The following is a 27,770-nucleotide window of genomic DNA, read 5'->3' as shown; positions in this document are numbered from 1 at the left end:
TGACGTCATCTACCAGGAAGCTTAAAAGCATGTGCAGCACTGCCGTTGTTAGCCCTCTGTAATTTCAGCAAGCGCTCTTTGTGTTGTCAGTCTCAGTCTGTGTTGTGAGTCTATTTACGGTCAAAATTCAACCCCCTAATAAGCTCCATGTTTAAGGCATTTAGTAAAACCAAACATAAAGAGGGGAGTGAGACAGAGCTCTAGATCGTGTGTACCTCCCTGCCCATGCTACATCACGAGTAGAGAGATCTATGCACGGCTGTTTGGGAGCGAAGCTTGCAGAGTCGGCTTTCGAGGTGGAGTGGAGGTGCATTCGTGGGGTTCGCAGTTAGATCTGCTGGAAGGGATGGAGACAGGTACATCACTAACTTCTTCCTCACCCACTAGATCTGCCAGATCTCTGGGTTCAGAAGCCCGCTCTGTGGCTACTTCCTCCCGTGGTTAGGGCTCCGAGGAGGTTGACGTGGAAAGCATTGATGAGGCCCCCTCTAGTGCCCTAGTTAGAGGAGCTGGTGACTCGTGCGGTAGCCAAGTTAAACATCAATTGGCCTGCCGAGACATAAGCCAAGCCACAGCACAGCTGGCCACCACCTCTACTGAGCGTGGTTATAGGGCGATGCCTTGGGTTGAACAGACGGCAGCTAGCTATCTGTCTCCAGGCACGGCATCATCCTTGAAGACTCTGGCACTGCCCTCCAAGCCACTGCGTACAACATCAGCTCTGGTGGGCAAGGGGTACACAACAGCAGGTCAAGTTGGTGCGTGTTTGCACACAATGTTTGTGTTACAGGCATACCAGGCATAACTGCTTAATGAGCTAGATGAGGGCAAGGAGCTTAACATAACATAGCAGAGTTGAGGAGAACTGCTGATCTCACTACAATCTCACTCTTATCTGATATGAGAGGAAAAGATAAGGTCTTCCTCCTTGAAACCCCTCTTGCGCCCTCTGGCTTGCCTGGGCGATGCTGTCAGCTCAGTTGTTGACAGGTACGGGGAGGTCAGTAAACAAGCGGTAACATTTCAGCAGTTCCTCCCTCGCCGCTCTCTAGCTCTAGGGGCTGCTAGGCAGGGGTGCTCTCCTGTGTCGTGACTGGAGGCCGAAGCAATGCTCTGGGTCAGGGACTTCCCAGCCTAAGCTGGATCTGCGGAACATGCTTTAGGATAAAAGGTTCTTGGCCAAAAAGTCCTGACGCAAGTGGGTCAGGACTTCAGAGGGCGGCCCCTACTGAGGTAACCTCAATAACACCAGAGGTCAGTCTCGAGAGACTGATTCCTTCTGTAGATTATTGAACAGTAAATGTATCTCAATGGGTCCTGCACACGGTAGAAAAAGGCTATCATATTTAGTTCGGCTCGCCACCGCCGAGGTTCAACAGGGTCATTCCGATATTGGTCAGACCCGAGCAGGCTCTGGTTATGGAACAGGAAGTGAATACCCTATTAAGGAAGAAAGGCCATCGAGGTGGTGCCTCCTCGCAAAAGGCAAGGCAAGGCAAGTTTATTTATATAGCACATTTCATACACAATGGTAATTCAAAGTGCTTTACATAAAATAAAGTAAAATAATCATGAAGAAAAATAATAACAAAAAAACAAGAAATTTTAAACTTTTAAAATGATTAAAACATTTAAAAACAGTTAGAAAATGATTTTACATAAAAAAATAAAATAAAATAAAACAGTGAAAATATAGTGCAATCAGTTCGACATTGCAAAGTGCTCATTCAATAAATGAGTCTAGATTTAAATGTGACTAGTGTTTTAGCACATCTGATCTCTTCTGAAAGCTGATTCCAACTGCAGGCTGCATAGTAACTAAAGGCGGACTCCCCTTGTTTTGTGTGAACCCTTGGTATTTCTAACTGACTTGATCCTAGTGATCTGAGTGCTCTGTTAGGTTTATATTCAGTGAACATATCTGCAATATATTTCGGTCCTAGGTCATTTAGTGACTTATATACGAGTAAAAGTACTTTAAAATAAATCCTAAATGTAACTGGAAGCCAGTGTAAAAAAAGGGAAAGCCGGGATTTATAGCCAGTATTTCATAGTTCCAAAGAAGATGGGGGGTTGCATCCGATCATAGATCTGCGTCAGCTGAACCACTTAGTCATGTGACTGAAGTTCAAGATCACCATCAAGCATTTCGAATCTCAAATCAGGTCCAAGGACTAGTTTGTCACGATTTATATGTCTCTATCCTTCCCTAACACAGGAAGTTTCTTAGGTTTGCTTTCGGGGCAAAGCATACCAATATCGAGTACTTCTTTTCGGCCTTGCACTGTCACCCCGCACGTTTACAAACTTTGTGGATGCTGCTCTGGCTCCACTGTGACTCCAGGGCATACGCATACTAAATTATATCGACAATTGGTTGATGTTAGCTGAATCAGAGCAGATTGCAGTTTGACATCAAGATGTCATTCTTGCCCTCATGGGGGAGCTGGGTTTGAGACCGAACACCAAGAAAAGTGTGCTTTCTCCATTACAGAGGACCATTTATCCTGGCGTGCTATAGGGATTCGACCACTATGCAGGCACGTCTGTCCCCTAATCGTATTGAGTTGATCCTCATGTCAGAGAGAGTCAGAGAAGGCCATTCACTCACTGTAAAGCAAGTCTGACGGCAGCTGCGTCCAAAGTGATAACTTTTGGTCTTCTGTACATTAGGCCCCTACAGTGGTGGCTCAGGACCAAAGGATTTTCCCTGAGGGGGAATCCACTTCAACCTATCATGGTCACGTGATGATGCCTCCATGCCTTAGACATGTGGAAGGAATTTTGGATCTTGAATCAGGGCTGGTACTGGTAGCTCCTTGTTGCTGTGAATCCGGGAAAAGATTTTTATTTTCAAGATTCAATTTTTCATTTTCATGAGTTGCCACCCTGCCTGTTGTCTATGGAGTTGTTGCCATCTAACATGACATATCAATTGTCTGAAGATGGAAGAAACACTTCCTCCCAGACCTAAGAGGTCACCATGTGTTGGGGCGCACTGAAAACAGTGGTCTCTTACATCTACCACCAGAGAGGTCTGCATTCGCGACCCTTGTGCAAGCTAGCGCACCAGATCCTTGTGTGGTTCCAGGACAAAGTCCTCTCACGCAGAGCAGTATACATTCCAGGACATCTTAATGTGGCACTGGCCGGGCCAAGTATGGGTCTCAGATCTGATATCACTTCTCGACAGCTCTCCATGGGAAATTTCAGTCAGGAGAGATCTACTTTCGCAGGCATGGGGTACAATAATTATTCTGTGAGGTCCATAGGAGGAAGACAGACAGAAAAAACAAAACACAAAAACACAAGTCCAAGAAGGACATCACGTGACGCCCACCAGGGCGGAGCAGAAGACCACCACATCCGTGCGGCCGAAGCAGACGCCCCCCCAGGGCAGAGCAGAAGACCACCACATCCGTGCGGCCGAACCAGACGCCCCCCCAGGGCGGAACAGAAAACCACCACATCCATGCTGCCGACCAGATGCCCCCCAGGGCGGAGCAGAAGACCACCACATCCGTGTGTCCGAACCAGACGCCCCAAGGGGCGGAGCAGAAGACCACCACATCCATGCGGCTGAACCAGATGCCCCCCAGGGCGGAGCAGAAGACCACCACATCCGTGTGTCCGAACCGGACGCCCCCCGGGGTGGAGCAGAAGACCACTACATCTGTGTGTCCAAACCAGACGCCCCCTAGTGCGGAGCAGAAGACCACCACATCCGTGCGGCGGAACCAGACGCCCCCCAGGGCGGAGCAGAAGACCACCACATCCGTGCGGCCGAACCAGATGGCCCCCAGGGCGGAGCAGAAGACCACCACATCCGTGCGTCTGAACCAGATGCCGCCCAGGGCAGAGCAGAAGACCACCATCTCCATGTGGCCGAATAAACAGGAGGATAAGTCTGATTAGGCAAGTCTGAAACAAAAAACCTGAACAAGTTAAGGGTTGCCTCCGTGGCCACAGCAGGATGCTCAGAGACCGGGTGCTCAGAGAGTTCTACTGAGACGTGACGAGGCTCTGGAAGTTTTGCAGAAGCGAGGAGAGAGTCTGGTAGATCATCAGATACATGGAGAGACTCTGGTAGTTCATCAGAGACGTGGAGAGGCTCTGGTAGATCCACAGAGAAATTATGAGACTCTGGTACTCCCATGGTGTTTCCTTGTTCATGAAGATCACTGGTGACCTGAATCCTCCCATGAAGAACCCCGGTGACTTGACTCTGTCCCTGAAGATCACCGGTGACTTGACTCTGTCCTTGAAGATCACCAGTGACTTGACACTGTCCTTGAAGATCACCAGTGACTTGACTTGACTCTGAAAGGTCAACGGTGACTAGCCTTGACTCTGGAAAGTCCATGGTAACTAGCCCTGACTCTGGAAGGTCAGTGGTCCATGAGCACCTGACCCATCTCTGGAGGGTCCACGAGCACCTGACTCGACTTTGGAGGGTCAACCGGAACCTGACTCAACTCTGGAAAGTCAACGGGCACCTGACTTGATTCTGGAAGGTCAACAGGAACTAGCCCTTACTCTGGAAGGTCAACGGTTACTAACCCTGACTCTGGAAGGTCAACGATGACTAACCCTGACTCTGGAGGGTCCATGAGCACTTGAATCGACTCTGGAGGGTCCACGAGCACCTGACTTGACTTTGGAGGGTCAACCGGAACCTGACTCGACTCTGGAAAGTCAACGGGCACCTGACTCGACTCTGGAAGGTCAACAGGAATCTGACTTGATTCAGGAGGATTAACTGGACCGTGACTCGACTCTGGAAGGTCAACAGGAACTAGCCCTGACTCTGGAAGGTCAACGGTGACTAACCCTGACTCTGGAAGGTCAACGGTGACTAACCCTGACTCTGGAAGGTCGACGGTGACTAACCCTGACTCTGGAGGGTCCATGAGCACCTGACTCGACTCTGGAGGGTCAACCGGAACCTGACTCGACTCTGGAAGGTCAACAGGAATCTGACTTGATTCAGGAGGATCAACTGGACCGTGACTCGACTCTGCAAGGTCAACAGGAACTAGCCCTGACTCTGGAAGGTCAACGGTGACTAACCCTGACTCTGGAAGGTCGACGGTGACTAACCCTGACTCTGGAAGGTCCATGAGCACCTGACTCGACTTTGGAGGGTCAACCGGAACCTGACTCAACTCTGGAAGGTCAACAGGAATCTGACTTGATTCTGGAGAATCAACTGGAATATGACTCATCTCTGGAGGGTCAACAGGAACCTGACTCGACTCTCGATAGTGAACTGGAACCTGACTCAACTCCGGAGGGTCAACTGGAACCTGACTCAACTCTGGAGGGTCAATGGGAATATGACTCGACTCTGGAAGGTCAACCGGAACCTGACTTAACTCTGGAGAGTCAACGGGAACCTGACTCAACTCAGGAAAGCCCACTGTAGCTGCCATCCTCTGCAGTGGCTCCGGGCTGGCGGCCACCTTGTGCAGTGGTGCTGAGTTGGTGGCCATCTTGTACTGTGGTGCTGGCTCAGCAGACGTGACGTGAACAGTCTCTGGATCCGCAGACGTAACGTGAACACTCCTGGGAATCTCTAGGATCTTTGACAGCATGGAGAAATAATCCAAAAACATCTCCGTGGCCACCTTGGGTGTTGGCGCTGAGCTGGCGGCCATCTTGCACCGTGGCACTGGGCTGTTGACCACTTTGTGCTGTGGCACTGTGCTGGCGTCCATCTTGCCTCGTGATGGCCATCCTGTGCAGTGTCGCTGGACCCCATGGTGGTTGGCGGCCATCCTGTGCAATGGCGCTGGGTCTGCGGCCATTCTGCGAGCGGCGCTGGGTTGGCGGCCATCTTCTGTAGCGGCACTGGACTGGTGGCCATCTTGTGCAGTGGCGCTGGCTCGGCAGACTTGCGCCTCCTCTCCCCTCTCCGTTCACAATGGGGAGACGGCGGCTCCCATCCGAACCCAGGGTCGACGGGGGGCCACAGTGGAGAGCGATGCCGGACCTCCTCTTGACCACTCACTCCTGAGCAACCTCCCCTGGTCCCACGGAACACGACCAGGCGGGTACCCTCAAAACCATTCCTCTCCCGCTCGGTGGCTGGGGAGGAAATATGAACAGACATATCGCTGGATCTCGTTGATGGAGTCCTTCTGTGACGATCGTTGCCCAGAGAGACACAGGGAGAGCGAGAGATCTAATTGCAGGTATTTTATTAAGGGATAATCCAAATCGTGGTCAAAAACACTCCAAAGGTCAAAAACAAAAATCAGTCCAAAAACAATTGAACAAATAAACCAAAGAGGGAACAGGAAAGGAAAAGGAACGGGAACTCGGAGGACGAGAAGACAAGGATGAATCTCGGAAGACGAGAAGGCTGAACATACGAATGGAAAGGACTCCATACAAACAAAAGGAAAAGACTGGAATTTATAGGGAGGCTAATGACAATAGAGTGGCTGCACCTGGTGCAATTAACAGGAGTGCAATTACTGTGATGACAAGACCAGACTAGAGGAAATCTAGTGCCTACGGTGAAGTGCCTAAGGGGAAGTGAGCCCACTAGTGGACACCCAGGGAAAGAGAGACTAGACAGCATGACATAAGGCCTATCATTAAAAAGAGACAGCAATACAAAATCCCGCTCGATCCCCCCACCATTTACTTTTGTGATCTGATGTAACTTCTTATTACAGAATGAGGCAGAAAATATGTTAAATACTGTAAAAAAGAAAAAAAAAGAAAAAGGCGATTAGCAATTGATTATAAATGTACAGTACATAATTAATATAAAAATACCCATTATGGCTTGAACAACAGATAAATAATACATTGTTGCATTTAAGTTTTTATTGTTTTATTTGTGTGATGCATATGTGGATTTTCTGCATGAGGGTGCCCTCTGGCATCCAGTATAAATGAAACCGACTTTACTTGTGTTCATAGCACTAAATAATGTTCAATCCATAAAAATTATACTTTTCTCAAAATAAATTTGTAGACATTTGATAATCCATGTTTTCTGCAGTGTACAGAAGTGTACTGGAGTTTTAATGAAAGTGCACTGGATTTTTAAAATTCCAAATCACAAAAATAAATACTCATATGTGAAAAGCCATCAGAACTGAACTGAAAACTGTAGTTAAAAATGTCAAAATCTTGGTTCCCTGAGAGAACAAGACTAACATTTAAAACCTGGCGAAAGTATTCTGTGAAGACCAATCAGCTGCTTGATATATATCCTGAATAGACCAGGCCCATGAAGAGGCAATAGCCCTCGTAATATGGGCTTTGATGTTGAGAGACTATTCCTGTCCCTGGCTTGCATAAGCAGACTTGATAGCATTCACTATCCAGTGAGAAACCCTCTTTTTAGATACTGTTTGTCCCTTAGAACAGCCACTGAAGCACACAAAGCACACGAAGAGCTGGTCAGACTGTTGAAAGACGCTCCGAGCCTTGGTGTCACACAAAGAAATGACTTGCGCTTTAAAGGGGCTAGCCTGGGCTGGAGAGAAACACTGCAGTCTCCAGGCTGAAAATGAACACAGTAGTCACACATTAAGAGTCCATGCAAATCTCCTATGTGCTTAGCCGAAGCAAAAGCGAGAAGCAGAGCAGTTTTGCGGGAGAGCTCCTTTATAGCGATAGATTCCAAGTGTGTGAACGGGAAGAGAGAGCGCTTTTAGAAACCATCGCTGGGTCCCATTGCAGCACCGAAGGTGTGTGTGGGGGATGTAATCTCCTCGCTTCCTTAAGAAATTTCACAAACACTCCCCATTTAAGTGTAAGCGTGTCAAGAACACAGGGAGTCAGAGTACTTAGCTCCTCTAGGATCCCTGAAGCAGCCGCACATGTAGGCTCCACAGCTTCAGGCTGGGGTGCCTTAACGAGCCATTCATTTGAGACAGCAGTTCCCTCCTGATTTCGCCAAGTGGGGGCCGCCAGTACCCATAGCTGTCAACCCTCCCGTTTTTTTCTGGGTTCCTCACGTATTTTAGCTCTTTTCCCGTTGTCTTCCCTTTTTAATATTTTCCCGTAAAATATCCCGTATTTTTACACTCTGTGTTAACTCAGAACACGCAACTATCTGTGTCTGTGAAGTGGCTTGCACTTGGGTTTCTAGACCTCCAATAAAGCAGGTGGCAGTATACAGTAGCTTAGGCTACCATCGAAGAAGAAGACAGTTGCAGCGGCGCCAGCGGACAGGAGGAAGAGGGAAAAAGTAGCGGGAAGTGAACTTGGAGAGTAGAGTAGATGAGTGTGATTTGCGATGATGGATCAGGACGCCGAATGCCAAAATCACAGAATTAATCACCAACCAAAACCGAGAACATTATGCCGATATTTGAGTAAATGGGAATCCACCTTCAATTACCTGACAAGCAGCCATGTAGGTCCAAATTTTGCCTACTGCAAAATTTGTCGTTGTCAGGAAAAACTACGTTTCGCAGTACAAAATTATTATTAATATTAAATTAGGTAACACTTAAGTATAGGGTCCAATTCACACTAATAACTACTTGCTTATTAACATGTCTATTATTAACATATTGGCTGTTTATTAGTCCTTATAAAGTACATTTATTGCATGACATCCATAATCCTACCCAATACCCTAAACTTAACAACCACCTTATAAACTATTAATAAGCAGCAAATAAGGGGTTAATTGAGGCAAAAGTCATATTTAATGGTTAGTTAATAGTGAGAATTGGACCCTAAAATATTACCTTGTTCATAAATAAATCACTTTTAACATATAAATTGGTCTGTCATTCTTTAATATATATTGTGTAGTTATAAACTCTTTAGACTGTTAATGATTAGTGCTTTTTTTTTTTTTTTTTTTTTTAAGTTTGTGGATAAGAATCTTGTAAAAACAAACAAACAAACAAAAAAAAAATCCTTATTTTGGGGATGGATTCCGGGAAATCTCCCTTATTTTCAATGTTCAATGTTGACAGTTATGCCAGTACCTAAAGTCAGCCCGATATAAAACACTGAGTACTGGGGTATGCCATGCCCTCGAAAGCAAACTTCAGGAAGCATCTGTGGTGTGGTGATATCTGAATAGGAAAGAATGCATCTTCAGATCTACAGATGGAAAACCCCCCAGGATCGATTTGTGCCAGGATCTGCTTCAGTGTCGTCATCCAAAATTTGCACTTAGATGGGTCTAAGGTCCAGAATCGGACAGAGTCCCCCATCTCTCTTGGGTACCACACAATAGCAAGCAGACTTTGAATTTCCTGTCTCAAAACAGGGGCATTTTGCAGCAGTGTCAGTGACAGAACCATGCCATTGAAACTGGGTGGTCTGCGTCTAAACTGAAGAGAATACCCACACACTATTATTTCCAGCACCCAGTGCGAAATGCTCAGAATAGCTGTCCATGCATCTAGGAACTGACATAGCGGCCAAATGCCTCCGGTCGCTATTGCTAGCAACAAAGTTCATAGACTGATGCCTTGCATGGGGTGTTGATGAGGAGCATGACCTTGAATGCTGCTGGAACATGTGTCAGAGCATTAGATGACACATCGCCTTCACACGCTTTTGAGTCTCAGAGAAACACTCCATCACTGACTCCACGGTGTCACCAAAGAGGCAGGAGCGTCTTACGGTCAGAGTCCTTCAGGTCAGCTAGGGTTAACCATTAGTTGTCCACGAAGGACCACTATAAAGCCTATGGATCGACCAATGGCGTGTGATTAATTGCCATCAGCATGAAGTCTGTTGCCCTACACAGGTCTTTCAATGCTTCAGTGGTGACATTGCCTCTGTCCATAGATTGCAGGAGCTTGGCTTGGAAAACCTGCAGCAATAACATCGCATGTACAGTCTCCTCGATGGGCTTCCACTCCATCCACATAGGAGAAGAGAGACTGCATGGGAGTGTGGATGCGGGCTGATTGGGGGTGCACATGCTCATGGGCGTCTGGGAAGAATGGTAACTTCCTTCCCAACTGCAGGTACAAGACGTCATAGTCTGAGTCGATAAAGGAAGCCTAAGCATGGCCTAGTCAGGCAACGCAGTGCTCATGGGTGTTTGGTGGGCTGATGGGGCCTGCGCAGAACCTACAGAAAGTAGCCATTTAATGCTGAAGAAATTATAGTTTCTTCTGTTCCATCTTCGACAGTAGCGCCAGTATAAAAGAGAAGATTCTGAGGCAATTCCTGCTCTTGCCGCATTTTATACTGCCCACAGGCTTATCAGCATTTGCATGTGATTTGCATATATTAGCAACAGTTGGCCAGTTTATTGAACTGGCATTATAGTATAAGATTTTAGGATTTTGGAGAAGGGGAAGGGTTCTCATTGTGAATGCTCCGCAATGTAGAGCAAATGCTTGAAAGAGAACCAAGGTATAAATAGATCCTTTAGAACTGTATTGTTGCATACTGTGCAGACCTGCTAACCTTTGGAAAATATTTAACATACTCAAAAAACATAAAAACTATTTGTTTCCAAGGTTGGCTGGTTGGTTATTACTGTTGATAACAGGGGTGTGATTTAACAATCCTTACATGGTGATAACTCCACCCACAGGAGTTGCATTGCTAATGCATTACCAACAATGTATCTGCAGTCCAAATAATTTAGACAATTTTACTGCTCAACAAGTTTTAATACAAAAATAAAAAGGAGCTGGACATTTTTTTTGCTTTTGCCCCCTAGACTTCCATTAAAAGTACATTACTGTACATTACACACAGTGTGCTTGTATTGTAGCTGAGGTATGTTGTTTTTATTTTTCTGTGGTAATCAAAAATATATCACAGATGATCATAAGCTGCACTTAATGCAGTATTCCTCTGGAACTATTTACAACTAATGCATACAAAAATACCCACAAATCAGTGATACATGTTAATACATAAGATAATGACATTGTTTTCTTTTGTTGCAGTTGAACATCCTGGTTGATACTGGAAGCAGCAACTTTGCTGTAGCTGCAGCAGCACATCCCTACATCATACACTACTTTAACAGAGCACTGTAAGATCACACCCCTACATCACACACTACTATAACAGAGAGCACTGTATGATCAAATCCTTACATTACACACTACTATAACAAAGCACTGTATGATCAAATCCTTACATCACACACTACTATAACAGAGCACTGTACAATCAAATCCTTACATCACACACTACTATAACAAAGCACTGTATGATCAAATCCTTACATCACACACTACTATAACAGAGCACTGTACAATCAAATCCTTACATCACACACTACTTTAACATAGCACTGTAAGATCGCATCCCTACATAACACACTACTATAACAGAGCACTGTACGATCAAATCCTTACATCACACACTACTATAACAGAGCACTGTAAGATCACATCCCTACATCACTCATTACTTTAACAGATCACTGTACGATCAAATCCTTACATCACACACTACTATAACAGAGCACTGTAATATCACATCCCTACATAACACACTACTATAACAGAGCACTGTACGATCAAATCCTTACATCACACACTACTATAACAGAGCACTGTAAGATCACATCCCTACATCATACACTACTATAACAGAGCACTGTTGGATCACATCCCTACATCACACACTACTATAACAGAGAACTGTACGATCAAAATCTTACATCACACACTACTATAACAGAGCACTGTACGATCAAATCCTTACATCACACACTACTATAACAGAGCACTGTTGGATCGCATCCCTACATCACACACTACTATAACAGAGCACTGTACGATCAAATCCTAACATCACACACTACTATAACAGAGCACTGTTGGATCGCATCCCTACATCACACACTACTATAACAGAGCACTGTACGATCAAATCCTAACATCACACACTACTATAACAGAGCACTGTACGATCAAATCCTTACATCACACACTACTATAACAGAGCACTGTACGATCAAATCCTTACATCACACACTACTATAACAGAGCACTGTACGATCAAATCCTTACATCACACACTACTATAACAGAGCACTGTAAGATCACATCCCTACATAACACACTACTATAACAGAGCACTGTACGATCAAATCCTTACATCACACACTACTATAACAGAGCACTGTACGATCAAATCCTTACATCACACACTACTTTAACATAGCACTGTAATATCGCATCCCTACATAACACACTACTATAACAGGGCACTGTACGATCAAATCCTTACATCACACACTACTTTAACATAGCACTGTAAGATCGCATCCCTACATAACACACTACTATAACAGAGCACTGTACGATCAAATCCTTACATCACACACTACTATAACAGAGCACTGTATGATCGTATCCTTACATCACTCATTACTTTAACAGAGCACTGTACGATCAAATCCTTACATCACACACTACTATAACAGAGCACTGTATGATCGTATCCTTACATCACTCATTACTTTAACAGAGCACTGTACGATCAAATCCTTACATCACACACTACTATAACAGAGCACTGTACGATCAAATCCTTACATCACACACTACTATAACAGAGCACTGTAAGATCACATCCCTACATAACACACTACTATAACAGAGCAATGTACGATCAAATCCTTACATCACACACTACTATAACAGAGCACTGTAAGATCACATCCTTACATCAAACACTACTTTAACATAGCACTGTAAGATCGCATCCCTACATAACACACTAACTGAACACTGTAACGTCACATCCCTTCAACATTCTCCACTACAGTATAGTTCAGTTACATCATACAGTTCTGTAACAGAGCATTGAAAGATAAAATCATTAAATCCCAACACTATAACAGAGCACTGTAAGATCACATCCCTATTCTACTACAACAGAGCACCGTAGCATCAAAATACACCTTACCACTACATCACATTCTTTTATAACAGAGCATCCAGTTAAAACAGACATTCATTATATTGCAGTCTTTTAATGTGTCAGTTATTGATGTCTGTAAGCTCACCAGTGATGAATCAATGTCATGATGATTTGCTCAGTTCCAGTACATATCAGAGCTCCGGGAGTGGAGTTGCAGTAAAATACACACAGGGAGAATGGGAGGGGGAACTGGGAACTGACCGGATCACCATTCCTCAAGGGCCCAGTGGTACCATCACTATCAACATAGCCGCAATCATCTCCTCAGAAGGCTTCTTTCTGCCTGGAATCAACTGGCAGGGAATTCTTGGACTTGCATATCCTTTGCTGGCTCGGGTATGTCACATAAACATGTGTTACATAGGTGTTTTATTGAGAAAAGGTGTGTTGTTATAGATATATGCTACTATTTGATTAAGCTCATGTTAAATTATGATGTCACAAAGGTGTGGCTCAGATCTTCAAACATCAGTGGTATATTTGCTATTATTAAGAGCCATGTTTCAGAAAGTAATGGATAATAATTGTAAATATTTTGTTTTGTTAAACTGCTTAAAACTTTTCTCTTTTTTTTGCCAATGAATTCTAAATACTCAATAAAATATTGATTTATACTGTTCAGGCGTTAGTATTTTATTGTTTGAAAATAAGTATTTACAATTTTCTTTCAGATTCCTTTGGATGAATTTTGTATTTTTCTTATTTCAGCCTGATCCATCAGTGGAGCCTTTCTTCAACTCTGTTGTGAGACAGACCAGCATTCCAGATGTGTTTTCTCTCCAGATGTGTGGAGCAGGAGTGTCTGCCAGCACTACAGCTGACCCGGCGGGTGGCAGTCTGGTGTGTACCGAACTACAAAAATATACAATCCAAATTATTTACAAATTAACTGCTATAGTGTGTACACCAATTAGATCAAGTTAAAATGAAAACTATTAATGTATTATATACAGGACCTCAAGCATAAGTAGTATCTATCTATCTATCTATCTATCTATCTATCTATCTGTCTGTCTGTCTGTCTGTCTGTCTGTCTGTCTGTCTGTCTGTCTGTCTGTCTGTCTGTATGTCTGTCTATTGTAGTTGTAGGATCTGTTTCAGTTCTTAAATTGTATTTTAAAAGAAAGCTCTGGTTAGACTAGGATTATATAAGCGTTTACTGTCCATAATTTTAATCAAAGTGGCCAGACTTTGGTCCCATAGTCTACAAAATCTGTGACCCTGATCAACATTGACCCCTCGCAAAACATTTGAGACTGGGATCTCATGTTATTAACAGGTAAACTGGAGTTTAATCATATGAGTTGGTGCCGTAGGAAGCATTCAGGCTTCCTGCTTTCTTAAATCAGATCAGTTCACACCTCTCAAGGATAGATGCAATTGGGTTTCTCAGCACTACAGAAGAAACATAATAGCACAGTGCATCTCTGCGTCTCACACCTCTGCTGCCTCCTATTTAGGACAGTGTGTCTCATTAGTGAGAAGCTAATTAAGCTAAAGAGAGTCCCCTGCTGCTGTCACATTCTGTTAGCAATACGGGAGCATTGGAAGAAGAGGTGGCCATGTGTCTGCAGACAGGAGCAGATGGGAAGCACGGTGGGGAGGGGTGTGTCCTGTGTCCACCACTGAACAATGTCCAAAGGTTTTTGGAAATATTTGATTAGCCTCTTAATTGGATGCTATTTGCAGAAGTCAAAAAACCCGATATGAATCGATTTTTTCTTTTTTCTTTTTTTTCTTTTTTTTATTGTTTTGGTTGTATTTTGAGATTATTTATTTATTTATTTATTTAATTAATTATTATTATAATTAATATAATATTTTTTTGTGCTTTGTCTGATATTGCTAAATATAAACTAAATGTAATCTAAACAGGTAGATCATGGTGTTGTTAGTTCCAAAAGAGAACCTGCTAATTCTGATTACACCAGTTTATCCAATTCAGTTCTCAGTTCTCAAAATGTATGCAAATGTGTGCATATTATTTATTTATTTATTATTAGATAATACCTCATTTGCATATTTAAGCATGACATTTCAGATAACTTGTAATATACTGTAAAACAATGTGTTGTGGCTAATCAGTTGGTAAAACTATTAATTAAAATTTTAAACATTGTTCATCTATAGTTTTTTTGCCTTAATTTTAATTCATTGTTAATATTTTGGAAGATTTTTAGTATATACAAAGGAAAAAGATGATATTCCTCAGATTATATGCTTTGATGTCTTTGTGTTTTGTTTCAGATCATGGGAGGAGTTGAGCCAACGTTGTTCCGAGGTTTAGTTTGGTACACACCAGTCCTAGAAGAATGGTACTATCAAGTGGAAGTCTTGAAGCTTGAAGTTGGAGCCCAAAATTTAAACCTAGACTGCAAAGAGGTATATGACACAGTCCAGCTAAGAAAGTATGCACTTTTGCATTTATTTTTAATAAAGCCAATTCAACCAGAAAATCTAGTCCATCCTTTTAGATTGTGACATAGTTAAAAACACAGTGGTTATCTGATCTTGTGAGCACATTGAAGAGTCGTGACTGGAATTGCTGTAGGGGTGAGCTGAAATTGTACCTTTAAAGGCTGTCAATGGGACAACTCAGGCATTCAGTAAGATATATGGCAGAGAATATCACTGCTAAAAATAGTGCTAAGAGAGAAGCAGAGCAGGTATTGCTTTTTGTTTGATGGAGGCCTTGACTGATCTTTCTTTCCCTTTGGTCATTTCATTCAGTACAACTCGGATAAAGCCATTGTGGATAGTGGGACGACTTTACTGCGACTTCCTGGAATTGTGTTTAGTGCTGTGGTGGAGGCCATTATGCAATCATCACTGGTATGACCTTCCATTTTGGCAAATGACTTGCCTCATACGCAATCCTATGCATGTTTAAGGGACTCAGTCTTCAAAAATGACTCCTCAGTTACAACTGATTGTGTGCAACTCTGTTCTCTCCTGCTATGCTAGATTGAGGATTTCTCGGCTGGATTTTTTGATGGCACCAAGCTTGCATGTTGGATGAGAGGCGAATCACCATGGAGGCTTTTTCCGAAAATCTCAATCTACCTCAGAGCAATGAACACCAGCCAGTCCTTCCGCATCACCATTCTTCCACAGGTAAAGACTTTCCCTAAAACTCAGTGTACACTTAATTTTGCATGCAAGGGTCTCTCAAATAGTGTTCTTGATTCAAATTTTGTCACCAGATTAGCATGTGTGTACTGTACTTGCACCAACTGATTTTTGTAAATGTACTTTACATGCACAGGTCGCACATGCATATTGAATTGATTTTTCACTATTCAGTTGTTCCACAAGGTGGCAACATTGGCCCAGGCCATTGTTTCACAGTAGAAAGCCAAACAAAAAAGTTGGAACAACAAGAAAATACTGGAGACTTTAACAACAGCAAAATTGATGATTGCTTGTGTGAGAAGGTTATGAAACAGACATAACTATATTTTAAAAGAGTACAAAGATAATTTTATCAGCTATAACTTCTGGATAAGAATAGCCTATATAGTGGACAAAGAGGAAACTTTACTAGTGCACAGGTATAGACTGCCCATCTTTTGAACAGTTTATACATTGTCGTTATATTGGCCTCTATTGTACTGTACTGTACATGGGACCCTTTGGCTCTTAATTACTGATATACTTTGTAGTTTTTGTTGTGATGCTACATAATTTCTTAAAATGACCAGAAACCAGGACTGTACATTATTGCTCCACTATTGACATCAGATTTTGTCTATGCAGCTATACATCCAGCCAGTCACCAGTATTGATGGCACATTGGACTGTTTCCGTTTCGGAATCTCCCAGTCAGCAAACGGCTTAGTCATTGGAGCCACAGTAATGGAGGGCTTCTACGTCATCTTTGACCGTGCACAAAAGAGGGTGGGCTTTGCTGTTAGCACTTGTGCAGGTAGGTGGGTTCAGATGTGTTTAGATTTAATATTTAAAATTCAAATCTAGAAATTGTTTCTGTTAGTTACCCCTGTACAAGAGTGTCTACATCACGATTTGGCGATGTAAAGTTAAAGATAGAGCCTGAAAACTATTTTTAACATAATATTAGCTACCACAACACACATTATTAGTCTACTTAAATATACTTACTGTACAAATTACACAAATCAAAGACTTGAGTGAAAGTACATTAAATATACTATCAAAACATTAAACATCAAAACTTAAACATATACACTAACTAACAAAACATTAGGCAATGTGATAAAATATAAAATGGCTTTATATAATTTGAAACTGCTATTTTACAGCATTGGGGAAGATGCATGGGCATTAAAGGGTTAGTTCACCCAAAAATGAAAATTTGTCCATAATTACTTACCTTCAAGTCATCCTAATCATCCTTTCTTCTTTCAGACGGATCAAGTCAGAGTTATATTAAAAAAAAAAATGGCACTCAGTGGGTGTTGCATGCATCAGCCCAAAATAATTAAAAAAAACCGTAAAAAAACAAAAACAAAGTCCTCCTGTAGCCTATCGCAGTTCCGGGCGGATGTCATATGGAGGTCAGCTCTGCGCATGCACCACAGAAGTGATGAACACTGAAGCTCAGGGGAGAGATCAAAACAAAATAACCACTAATTAGAAGTTTCAATATAAGCCAAGAGGAGACTGGTTTTCCTTTGCTAAAGTAAAGAAACTTTGCTTCCTTTGCTCCTGTTAACAAATGTTGGTTTTTATGAGACTCACTGGCGCATGCGCAATGCCAACCTCATACATAATCAGCCCAGAGCTGCTTCCGTGTACAACTGGCTCAAGCTACATTAAAGTGATTTTTTTTATTTTATTTTTTTACAAAAACGCATCTACTTGCTACAGAAGACTTTTGTTCACCCCCTGGAGCCGTGTTATACACTTTTTTTATGGATGGGAGCTTTTTATTTAACTTCTTTAGGACAGATGCATGCAACACCTGCTGAGTGCCATGAAACAGCTTGAAAGATAAAAATAAAAATTAATATAACTCTGACTGGATTCGTCTGAAAGAAGAAAGTCATATACACCTAGGATAACTTGAGGGTGAGTCATTTATGGGCTTATTTTCATTTTTGGGTGAACTAACCCTTTAATCTGTATTATTTTACCTAAAATAGCCTGTCCCTTACAGACGGTGACAAACAAATGAGGACATTCCTTATTCAATAATTTTAATAGGCTTAAACAGCTTGACCTTTAACTGCAGTTTTAGTTAATAAATAACTGAGTCATGACCTATTTATGATTTTCATTTACAATAATAACTACTAGAATTTGATACAATGCTTTGGAATGTAATGGAGAAGTTTACCAAAATAAAAATACTCTGAGAAAGTTGAGCTACTAGAAAAATGTGCATACGTACAGCATAGAACACCACCTGGCCAGTGGCCCTCATGTAATTTGAGTTTCAGAGGTCTAGGATCTAAGGGCACCTATCTTTAGGCTCACTTTTGTAAATACCTCTTCTGTCCTTCCAACAGAAAAAGGTGGTGTGCCATTTGCAGAGCTCGCCGGGCCCTTCCTAGCTGAGGACACTACGTCAGACTGTACAAGTGGCATGTCTCTTAGGGAGCCGGTGATGTGGGTGATGGCGTACGGTTTGATGGGCATATGTGCCTTGGTTCTGATCATACTCCTCATTTTGCTCATACTGCCTTGCCGACGGAACAGAGATGGTGAGATTACAGATGAGTCCTCGCTGGTGCGGCATCGCATCAAGTGACGTCAGGCGTCAATGGAAGATGAGGAGGCACCAAATCAGCAAAACAGGGCTGAAGGGAACTCAGAGCAGGTAACGGGGGTGAACACACCACACTGAGCTCTGGTGCGATTTCTGCCAGATCACATTTATTCCTGTTTGTCTGGGTGGAAGATGTTGGGATTTGGACATTTGTTGACACTTGTGGACTGAAGATGAAGAGGATAAAACTACTGAAGAATGAAGGAATCGTGATTATACATGTGATTTAAAAAAAGAATATATAAATATATATATAATAAAAGTGCCAAAATATGAGTATCAGTATGACATTGAAGTGGAGTAAATGTTGATGTTGATGCTCCAGTGTTTCTCCAATGTATGCTGCCCTTTTTATAGTCTTCAATGTAATAGTGTTAATAAAACTGCTGGAAATCAACAATGGGTTCTCAGGGGCCTAAATGAGGTTTATGGTTCAATGAAGTAAGTTTATTTACTGTTCTTATGTAGAGGCTAAGGCTTCCTTTTAGTTGTCCCTACTAGCAGTGCACTGAAAGGAATAATTCACCCAAAAAAGAAGTTTGTCATATTCCTCTATGCAGTTCCAAACACGTAAAATACGAATTATTCACATAGCATGATGCTTCTCTTGCTTATATAGTACAATGAAAGCATTGAGGACGGATGGTATTGTATGGCTTCAGAAGACTTGTAATGTAGCACAGAAGCTGTATGAACTACGATTATATTGTTTGTTTGTTTTTCTTTTCATAAAGCAGTTTTCTGATGTGACCTGTATTCAGGAACTTCTGACGAAAACGAACAATGCACAATAAAATAATAAACCTGATTTCACATTTCACTGGGCAAAGACTGCAGGAGAGTTCATTGTTCCTTCCACTTAAAGTTCACTCAGACAGTCTGTATGACACATTTATAGAATATTGAGTGAATTAATTGGGTAATTCATTCAGTAAGTGTGTGTACAAGCAAATGAGTGCGTGAAATCTCCATTCAGACTTCTTCACGAACAAATGATTCACCAAAAAATGGTTCTCTGAATAACAATGCAGACATGTATGTACAGGTGGCTAATCAGAGGTCTGTAAACTGGGTTTATATGAAAGGTGTTCATTGAGTTTCGAGGTCTGTGCAGTTGGCATTGCTCAAGGATTTGGTGAGAGAGAGTTTGGAGAGAGCGGCATAAGTTTGACAAGTAATGAAAGGCTGTAACGGAAAAGTATTGCGTAAGGCCCTTATATGGAAATGCTTTGGGCATGTTTTTTGAAAATTACTAACTTTATGTTCACAGCTGCTCATTTTTAATACTCCAAATTCACTAACATTAGAAAGAGGTTAAGAACAAATTGTTGTGCATGCACATGTTTTGTGAATTAAGTGGAAAGTTTTCCTGAGAAGTTCGAAATGGCATATAATTATGCTTAAGCTATGCAATTATTAGTGAAAGAGACCAATTGTTTCATTCCATTATGTTTGGTATCATTTTAAATGGGTCTGTGTGATTGGTACATCAGATCAGAATAATCAAGATTTAAAAAAATTGGGAAACTCTTCTCTGCTTTGAAGTCTGTGTAATATCTACCTTTTATTAAAAATAAAATTTTGCCCTAGTTACGTTTGACCCCTCCAGTCATTGGATTTGTGTTGAGTTAAAATTCCAATTTGTTATTTATTCCATCATATTTTTTCCTGATTTTCGAATTTGTGTAGTCAAAACTCTTTGTCTGTGTAATCCCAGGTATACATTTTTTACTCTTTGATATTTTTTATGATTTTATATTTAATCTGTGTAATTGAGTTTGGATTGATTTTTTTATTTCTTAATTCTTTAATTTACATGTGTTGTCCTACCTGGTGAATAAATTTTTTAACTTGATTTGTTCGGGAATCTTGATTAAATTGTTATCTCTATCAGTTTCTAAGGCTTTGCACATGAGATGGTTCGTTCTAAACCCAGATAAATGCAATCCTGTGTTCTCCTACTTCATGTTTCACACTGCTTATACTCGGGGTTAACAATTAATCATAGGTATTTCACAAATGTGACATTTTACACTACATTCCTAAACCCTGGGTTAATGTCCTTATTTGCATATTTGTGGTATCAACCACCATGACTGGATAAATACAGCATGTGATCATTATAAATAATGGCTCATGCTTCTGTATCGATTCAAAATACCCATGGTTTGAATTGAGAGGTAGCTACTTCGTTTGGGACCTTCAAATTTCTTCTTCTTATCTGATTTAGCAAGTTGTAAGTATATGATCAAAAATAATTACTGACCAATGTTTAGTGTTTGGAATGAAATCTGCTTTCACGGTAGTGTTTACTGCCTTTAGTGAGTACTCTAAGTGAACTATACCTGTAGTATTGTTTATCATATATTGCTTGGGATAAAGTATTGGCAAAATAATTACTAACTGATGTTAAGTTGTAAAAAAAAAAAATAAAAAAAATAACTGGATTGTATTTTCTAAAGAAAAGGAGCAATATGAGTGGTTTTTAGTTCATTGCTTAGTGCTTTCTATGGTGTATCGGGTGGTTGCTGATGGTGTGCCAACCAAACAGTAGAGAAATTTACCAGATAAATAAACCAAAATGTTGAGAAACGGCCATGCAATGTTGCAAATATAATGTTATCTTACTGCTAAAACTATATTGAATAATGTAATTACATTAAAAGAGTAGTTTAAATATGCTATGTTTATATATACTACATGCTGTATTCTCCTCTGAAATCAGCATGGAATATTTCAAGAGGGAGTGCGCACACAAGTCATGTGAGTTATGTAACAGCCTCTCTGCTGCTGTTTTAAGCAGGTTTGCTTCATGAAGCCACTAATGAACCTAAAGCAGCTCTAATCATCCTGCAGCTTCAGTCCTTTTACTGGCTCGTTCACTCTTGATAACTCCATTAACTGCGCCGACACATTGATTAATGAAGCAGAGATTGTTCAGAATGTGGCTTGCAGTCCCATGGGATACTGTAGTAGGCAGATGTGTACAATAGAGACAGTATTCTGTTATCAGTAGTAAAAAAAAAATGCTTATATATTCTGGCATACAGCATCCTCTAAAACGTTTCAAACATCCTAGGCTTCAAAGTTTTAGACCATATCAGCATGAAAAAATTATTTATTGCCATAAATGCATTAAAATAACTTTAACAATTAACATTGTTTAGGTTTTGAGGGTTATGGTGAAGTGCAGAATTTTGATTTGACTACTTATATTGTGCTTAACAGTCCCTAGTTGCTTTCACATAGAAAAATGTAGCTTAGACATTTCCTTTCTTCTTCCATAGTGGAAATTTACAAAGAAAGTATGATAGAATATAATTGTTTGTGTAACATTTTATTGAAACGGAAAGGTTCTCCATCTCTTGTGGCATCAGTCTGTATGAGACGTACACACAGGCAGATGAGGATCTGGTTCTTGATGTCATTTTCTGTTAACTTAGAGTATAAGTTCACATTACAACATGAACCAAACATTGATTATCAATTCATGTTTTTACCCCCTTTCTTTTCAGTTCTTTCGTTATCTCTTCCCATTTAACACATACATTTCAAGCTTGTGGTGTTTTTCAATACAAAATGTTTTTTTTTTATGTTTTTTTTTTTTTTTTTATTGCAGAAGCATTATTATTCTACATATATTTTTTTAGCAAAGCATTACTAAAAAAGAGAGAAAAAAGTAAAGTAAATAAATAAATACAAATAAATAAATTAACAGACCATTCAGTTAATTGATATATACAGTGCCCTCTATAAGTATTGGAACAGTAAAGACAAAATTGATTCATCTGCTATGGAGTCAAGACATCTGCAAATATGATGAATATAAGACAAAATATAGATCCCTGAGGAACAATTCCACTCATTTATATAGGAGAGGAAGAAGTGTATAAACTTGTAAAATCACCTAAACCATGTATGTGGAAAACCAGAGTGTGCTTTTTACTGCTGTGGGCCTCCAACATCACTACCCCTCCTACCCTGTGAATTTCGAGCCCTGAAAATGATGTTTGGTTAAAACAAAATGATAGAGTAAAATCTTTTTCCTGTGCAGAGCTGGGATGGCTGGCGGGAGAGCACGTGGGTGATTCATGTTTATATCATTCAAACACCACTGGCCAAGAGCTTTGGGCTCTGCTCTCATGGAGAATATTTATTTATATAGCATATTTTATTTTAGATCAAATAGAATCTAAGTTTAACTTGTAAAGTTTTATTTTGAAATTTAAGTCAATAACAATTGGCTGAAGTCAATGGTGGAAGTCTTTGCGCGAGGAGACCCTGAAGCCAGAGTTGGTTTAGTCTACCCCTAAGATTACTTTTATAAACATGAGCCACATCCAAAAGGTAAAGGAGGAGGTGTTGCTATAATTTATAAAAATATGTTCAGTATTTCTCAGACGGCAGGCTTCAGGTATAACTTGTCTGAAGTAATGGTGCTTCGTTTAAGATTATCTAGAGAAACAAGTGTAAATGATGTTTGTAGTGGCTACTGTATACAGGCCACCATACAGAATTTATTAAAGAATTTGCTGATTTTATATCCAAGTTAGTGCTAGCTTCAGATAAAGTTTTAATTAAGTCATATTTATCATTTGAAATGTCTCAGGGCAAGTGGTACAATGGTCTCAATCTTACACAAGTAGACTCAAAGATAATACAGATCCCAAGAGTTAAGATATATTTTGCTTTCTGTAATGGGAATGTCCTTTCCCAGGGTCTTCCATGTAAATCACCTTCTGTTCCCATTGAGGTGTAAAACCACCCAGGTTTGGGACCTGGCTTAATGCAAATTCTAATGGTTTGTACATACCTCAATTTGGGGGATGTTTTATCTTGGTGTTGTATTTAAAGGATTGCAGCAAAAGTGTTGAGTCGATTGTGTAGCCAGAAAGCCCGTAGTGTAGTGTGTGTCTCTGCACTCCATATTATGTATTTTCCTTAGAAAATCTTAGATTTGATTTGATCTCTTTTATTGATTTGATAACTTGAATTGGCTATGTTGTTGTTATGATATTTACCTGACTGAAAATAAATGGTTACAATTGATTTTATTCTGTTTTACTCTGTAATTATTGACGCTAGTAGATTATGCTGTATTCTTGTTACCGCATTTCCTGTGCCAGGTTACTAATGGACTAAAATTAATTTGAGATGGAGCATAGGGCACCCCAACGGTATCTTTAGAGATCCAGCTAACACTTGGTAATAGTTCAAGTGTGATTAGATTGTAAGGGCTTATATGGAATTTACATACAGGTCAACTGGATGTTGTTCGAGCAGAATAGGGTGAGCCTGACCTCTGTTTATTGTAATAGTACTCTAGCTTAGTGTATATGGGAAACCATGGCATGACCATACCAAAACTAATATCGGGGAAAGTAATGTTGGTCGGCTTATATCCATAGTAGTGGTTGTGACCTCTGACTAGAAATAATGTTGCTTTATTCAAGTGTGTAAAAATCTATGGGAGCTAATTAAAAGTACTTTCAAAATGAGCAAGCATAGGAGTGGCTGTCTAAACTATTAGCTGAAGTAGTTGATCACAGATCTATAATGGCGGTCATAATAATATTACTTATAATATTTCTTGAAAAATTGTTACATTCCAGCATGTTAGAAAATGCATTGAACATCAACACCTGTTTCTTGTGTTTTGACTGTAAATTCCCCTAACAGTTAATGGTGGCGAATGCAGGCAATCATTCTTTGGTGACATCCCTGATCAATCAGAATTCATGCTCTGCTTTTAACCCATCCAAGGTGCACACACACAGCAGTGAACACACACACACCATGAACACACATCCGGAGCAGTGGGCAGCTATTTATGCTGTGGCACCCAGGGAGCAGTTGGGGGTTCAATGCCTTGCTCAAGGGCACCTCAGTCATGGTATTGAAGTTGGAAAAAGCACTGTACATGCACTCCCCCCACCTACAATTCCTGCCGGTCTGAGATTGAACTCACAACCCTTCGATTGCGAGTCCGACTCTCTAACCATTAGGCCACGACTTCCCCACTGGTTAGGGATTGTCTGTAAGCGGAGGGGGTACGAGAGAAGGAAGGACATAAACTCACTCAGACATGAGTGGGAGGGACACCAGACTTCTATGTGAAGTAGGGTAACTGGTGTCATAATTACAGTTCACCTGTAAACCAAGTTACCTTGTGTCACGGTTCGTGAATGCACCGTCTCCAGCTGTATTCATGTTACGTCATGTTGATTGTTTCATGTGGGTGTTGCTGCTGATCGTCTGATCAGTGGCAGGTGCTACTCATTCCAACTGCCTATTTAACGCCCTGTCTTTCGTCTCCTGTTTGTCAGATCGTTGTTTGAGGTTCCATGTCTGATGTCTGATTCGTGTGTTCCTGCCTTGCTTTGTCTCCTGTTTGGTTTCTGTTGGACCATTACCTTCACTCACGGATTATCGTCACCTCACTTGGATTTACCACCACCGTCATCATCATCAGCGCACTCAATTCAACTACTCACCAGTCTGTGCTGCCATCGCGGTTCCTGCGTCATTCTCCAACCTACCATCATCTCAAATATCATAATAAACTCTGTTAACTTGCTTTTGCCTCCTGTCCTTCATAATCCAGCGTCACAGAACGATCTGACCAACATTGAGGCAGCGAGTACTCAACCATCTGTTCTGGAAGAATTTCTCAGCGCCAGTGTTCGGAGGATGGACTCCCAGGAGAAGAGTCTTAACGACACTGGTCGCACGGTTCAAGCCCTGTTGACGCAGGTGTCCGAGCTCACCCAACAATTCCATCTTCTTCGAGCTCCCACTGCGCCACCCACACCGCCTGATCTCCCTATACCACCAGTGACCGTCTCCCAGCCAGAACCACGCCTCCCTATCCCGGAGACATACTCGGGTGAGCCTAACTTCTGTAGAGCATTTCTAACCCTCTGTGACATGCACTTTTCCCTACAGCCCAGAACCTTTGCTAACGAAAAGGCCAAGGTGGCCTTCGTATTGACGCAACTCTCTGGGAGGGCGGCACTATGGGGGACAGCGGTGTGGGAGAACCAGGATCCGTGCTGCGCCTCGTTTCAGGCGCTCTCCGCCGAGAGCACATTGGCACACAAACTCCACATTCCCCTTAGACTCCTTAGACCCTCGTCCCTACGACTGTGCCATAGACTTACTGTCAGGTAAGTCTCCGCCTAAGGGCAAACTTTATTCACTTTCTGTTCCAGAGAGGCAGGCTATGGAGAAATATATTTCTGATTCTCTAGGTTCTAAATTCATCCGCCCTTCTTCTTCTCCTGCGGGGCGGGGTTCTTTTTTGTGGGAAAGAAGGAAGGATCACTGCGACCTTGCATTGATTACCGGGGACTGAACAGCATCACGGTTAAGAATACTTATCTTTTACCGTTGAGGTCTTCGGCCTTCGAGAGGTTGCAGGGAGCGTAAATTTTCACAAAACTGGACTTACGCAATGCATATCATTTGGTTCGGATCAGGGAGGGGGATGAATGGAAGACCGCTTTTAACACCCCCAGAGGGCACTTTGAATATTTGGTTATGCCCTTCGGGCTTTCAAACTCCCCAGCGGTCTTCCAGGCACTCGTCAACAGCGTGCTGTGAGATATGATTGATCGGTTCATTCATGTCTACCTGGACGACATATTGATTTTTTCTTCCTCTCTCCAGGAACATGTGCAGCACGTCCGACGAGTGCTTCAGAGGTTGCTAGAGAATGGCCTTTTTGTCAAGGTGGAGAAATGCGAGTTTCATGCACAAGTCAATTCCATTTTTGGGGTATATCGTGTCGACTGAGGGAATACGCATGGATCCAGAGAAAGTTAAGGCTGTGGTAGAATGGCCAAGTCCAGATTCCCCTAAGGCCCTACAGAGATTTCTGGGGTTCGCTAACTTCTACCGCCGTTTCATTCGCAACTTCAGCCAACTAGCCACACCTCTGACTGCCTTGACCTCCGCCAAGACTGCGTTCAGGTGGTCAGACACAGCTGAGGCTGTGTTTGCCAAACTGAAGAGCCGTTTCATTTCAGCCCCTATTCTGATTACCCCTGACCCTACACGTCAGTTCGTGGTGGAGGTCGATGCGTCAGAGGTGGGGGTAGGAGCGGTGTTATCACAACGTTCTCACTTAGACCAGGGGTTCCCAAACTTTTCAGACTGCGACCCCCAATATTAGATTGCTGACGACCCGCGATGGATGGGCGCTGTGCGCGGAGCAAAGCAGGTCCACTCTAGGTTTAATTTTGGAGATCGCCACCCGCAGATCATCTTCCACGTTAAGCCGTGACCTGTGTTTATTCTTAATGTAAGTCAGCGCGGAGAATCATAGTTGCCAAGTCCGCTTATAATACGCGACTTTGGGCTTTTTTTTTTTTTGTAAGTCGTGTTAAAACAGCACGGGTTGCGGGTTGCGTTTTTTTGGGCTTATTAAAGAATATATGGTTGCTTGTTAGGAAAATATGACAAGCAACTTCGTTTTCTTTACATCTATGGTGTACATTGATACTGATTGACACTGTCTGCTTACAGATATAGCCAAATCAGTGCAATCATATAATTGCTGTGGCGTAACATTCATCAAAACATTCCGCTAAATCCGCCCCCTTATCCCCCTCATTGGAGTAAAATCACGTTCAACGTGAAGGCAGCGCGCTCTATGATCTACAGAAATACACGTATTTCAATTTCTACAAACAATGCCTCCAACGAAGTGGAGAATTTTATTTTATTAAGCTAAATATGTTACAGCTACCCTTAATGCTCTTGTCTTTCCCTTCTTGTCTTTTTGTCCTTTTCCTTCTCTCCAATCCGATTCAGCCTCACAGGTAATCGGAGATGAGGAAAGTGCGTTCTCTCCGCTTTGTTGCAGTTCCCTGATCTTTATTTATTCTTATCCTTTTTTTACTAATCAGTTTATCCTTTTCTAATAAAGCAGTGGTTTCAGTTTAATATGTTGAAGGCTCATTTATTGTTAATAAATGATAATGCGGAAAATGAATTATCAAATATTATTGGGCTTGTTTTGGGCTTGTTTTTGAAGCTCCAGTTGAGTTATAGTATATAAAAAAAAAAGTTTCTGTAAATCATCTCACGACCCCCCACTCCCACTACTGCGTCCCCCACTTTGGGA

General features: G+C 41.7%; 1 protein-coding gene across 1 annotated transcript in view; it reads left to right on the top strand.

Annotated features, from left to right (window-relative positions):
- The window catches only part of LOC113098361 (beta-secretase 2-like), a 28,712-nt gene extending 8,214 nt beyond the window's left edge, over positions 1-20,498 (top strand). Inside the window, exons 2-9 of the mRNA XM_026263390.1 lie at positions 10,902-10,990; positions 13,014-13,230; positions 13,603-13,734; positions 15,142-15,276; positions 15,625-15,726; positions 15,859-16,008; positions 16,651-16,819; positions 18,384-20,498. Coding sequence (XP_026119175.1) covers positions 10,902-10,990; positions 13,014-13,230; positions 13,603-13,734; positions 15,142-15,276; positions 15,625-15,726; positions 15,859-16,008; positions 16,651-16,819; positions 18,384-18,625 — 1,236 coding nt within the window. The 3' untranslated portion in view covers positions 18,626-20,498. The remainder of the gene's footprint in view (positions 1-10,901; positions 10,991-13,013; positions 13,231-13,602; positions 13,735-15,141; positions 15,277-15,624; positions 15,727-15,858; positions 16,009-16,650; positions 16,820-18,383) is intronic.
- The last annotated feature ends 7,272 nt before the right edge of the window (positions 20,499-27,770 follow it).

The sequence above is a fragment of the Carassius auratus genome, unplaced genomic scaffold (assembly GCF_003368295.1).
Source record: "Carassius auratus strain Wakin unplaced genomic scaffold, ASM336829v1 scaf_tig00216545, whole genome shotgun sequence".
Classification (NCBI taxonomy): Eukaryota; Metazoa; Chordata; class Actinopteri; order Cypriniformes; family Cyprinidae; genus Carassius; species Carassius auratus.
Note: the sequence above shows the minus strand (reverse complement) of the source record. Positions and strands in the feature narration are given on the sequence as shown.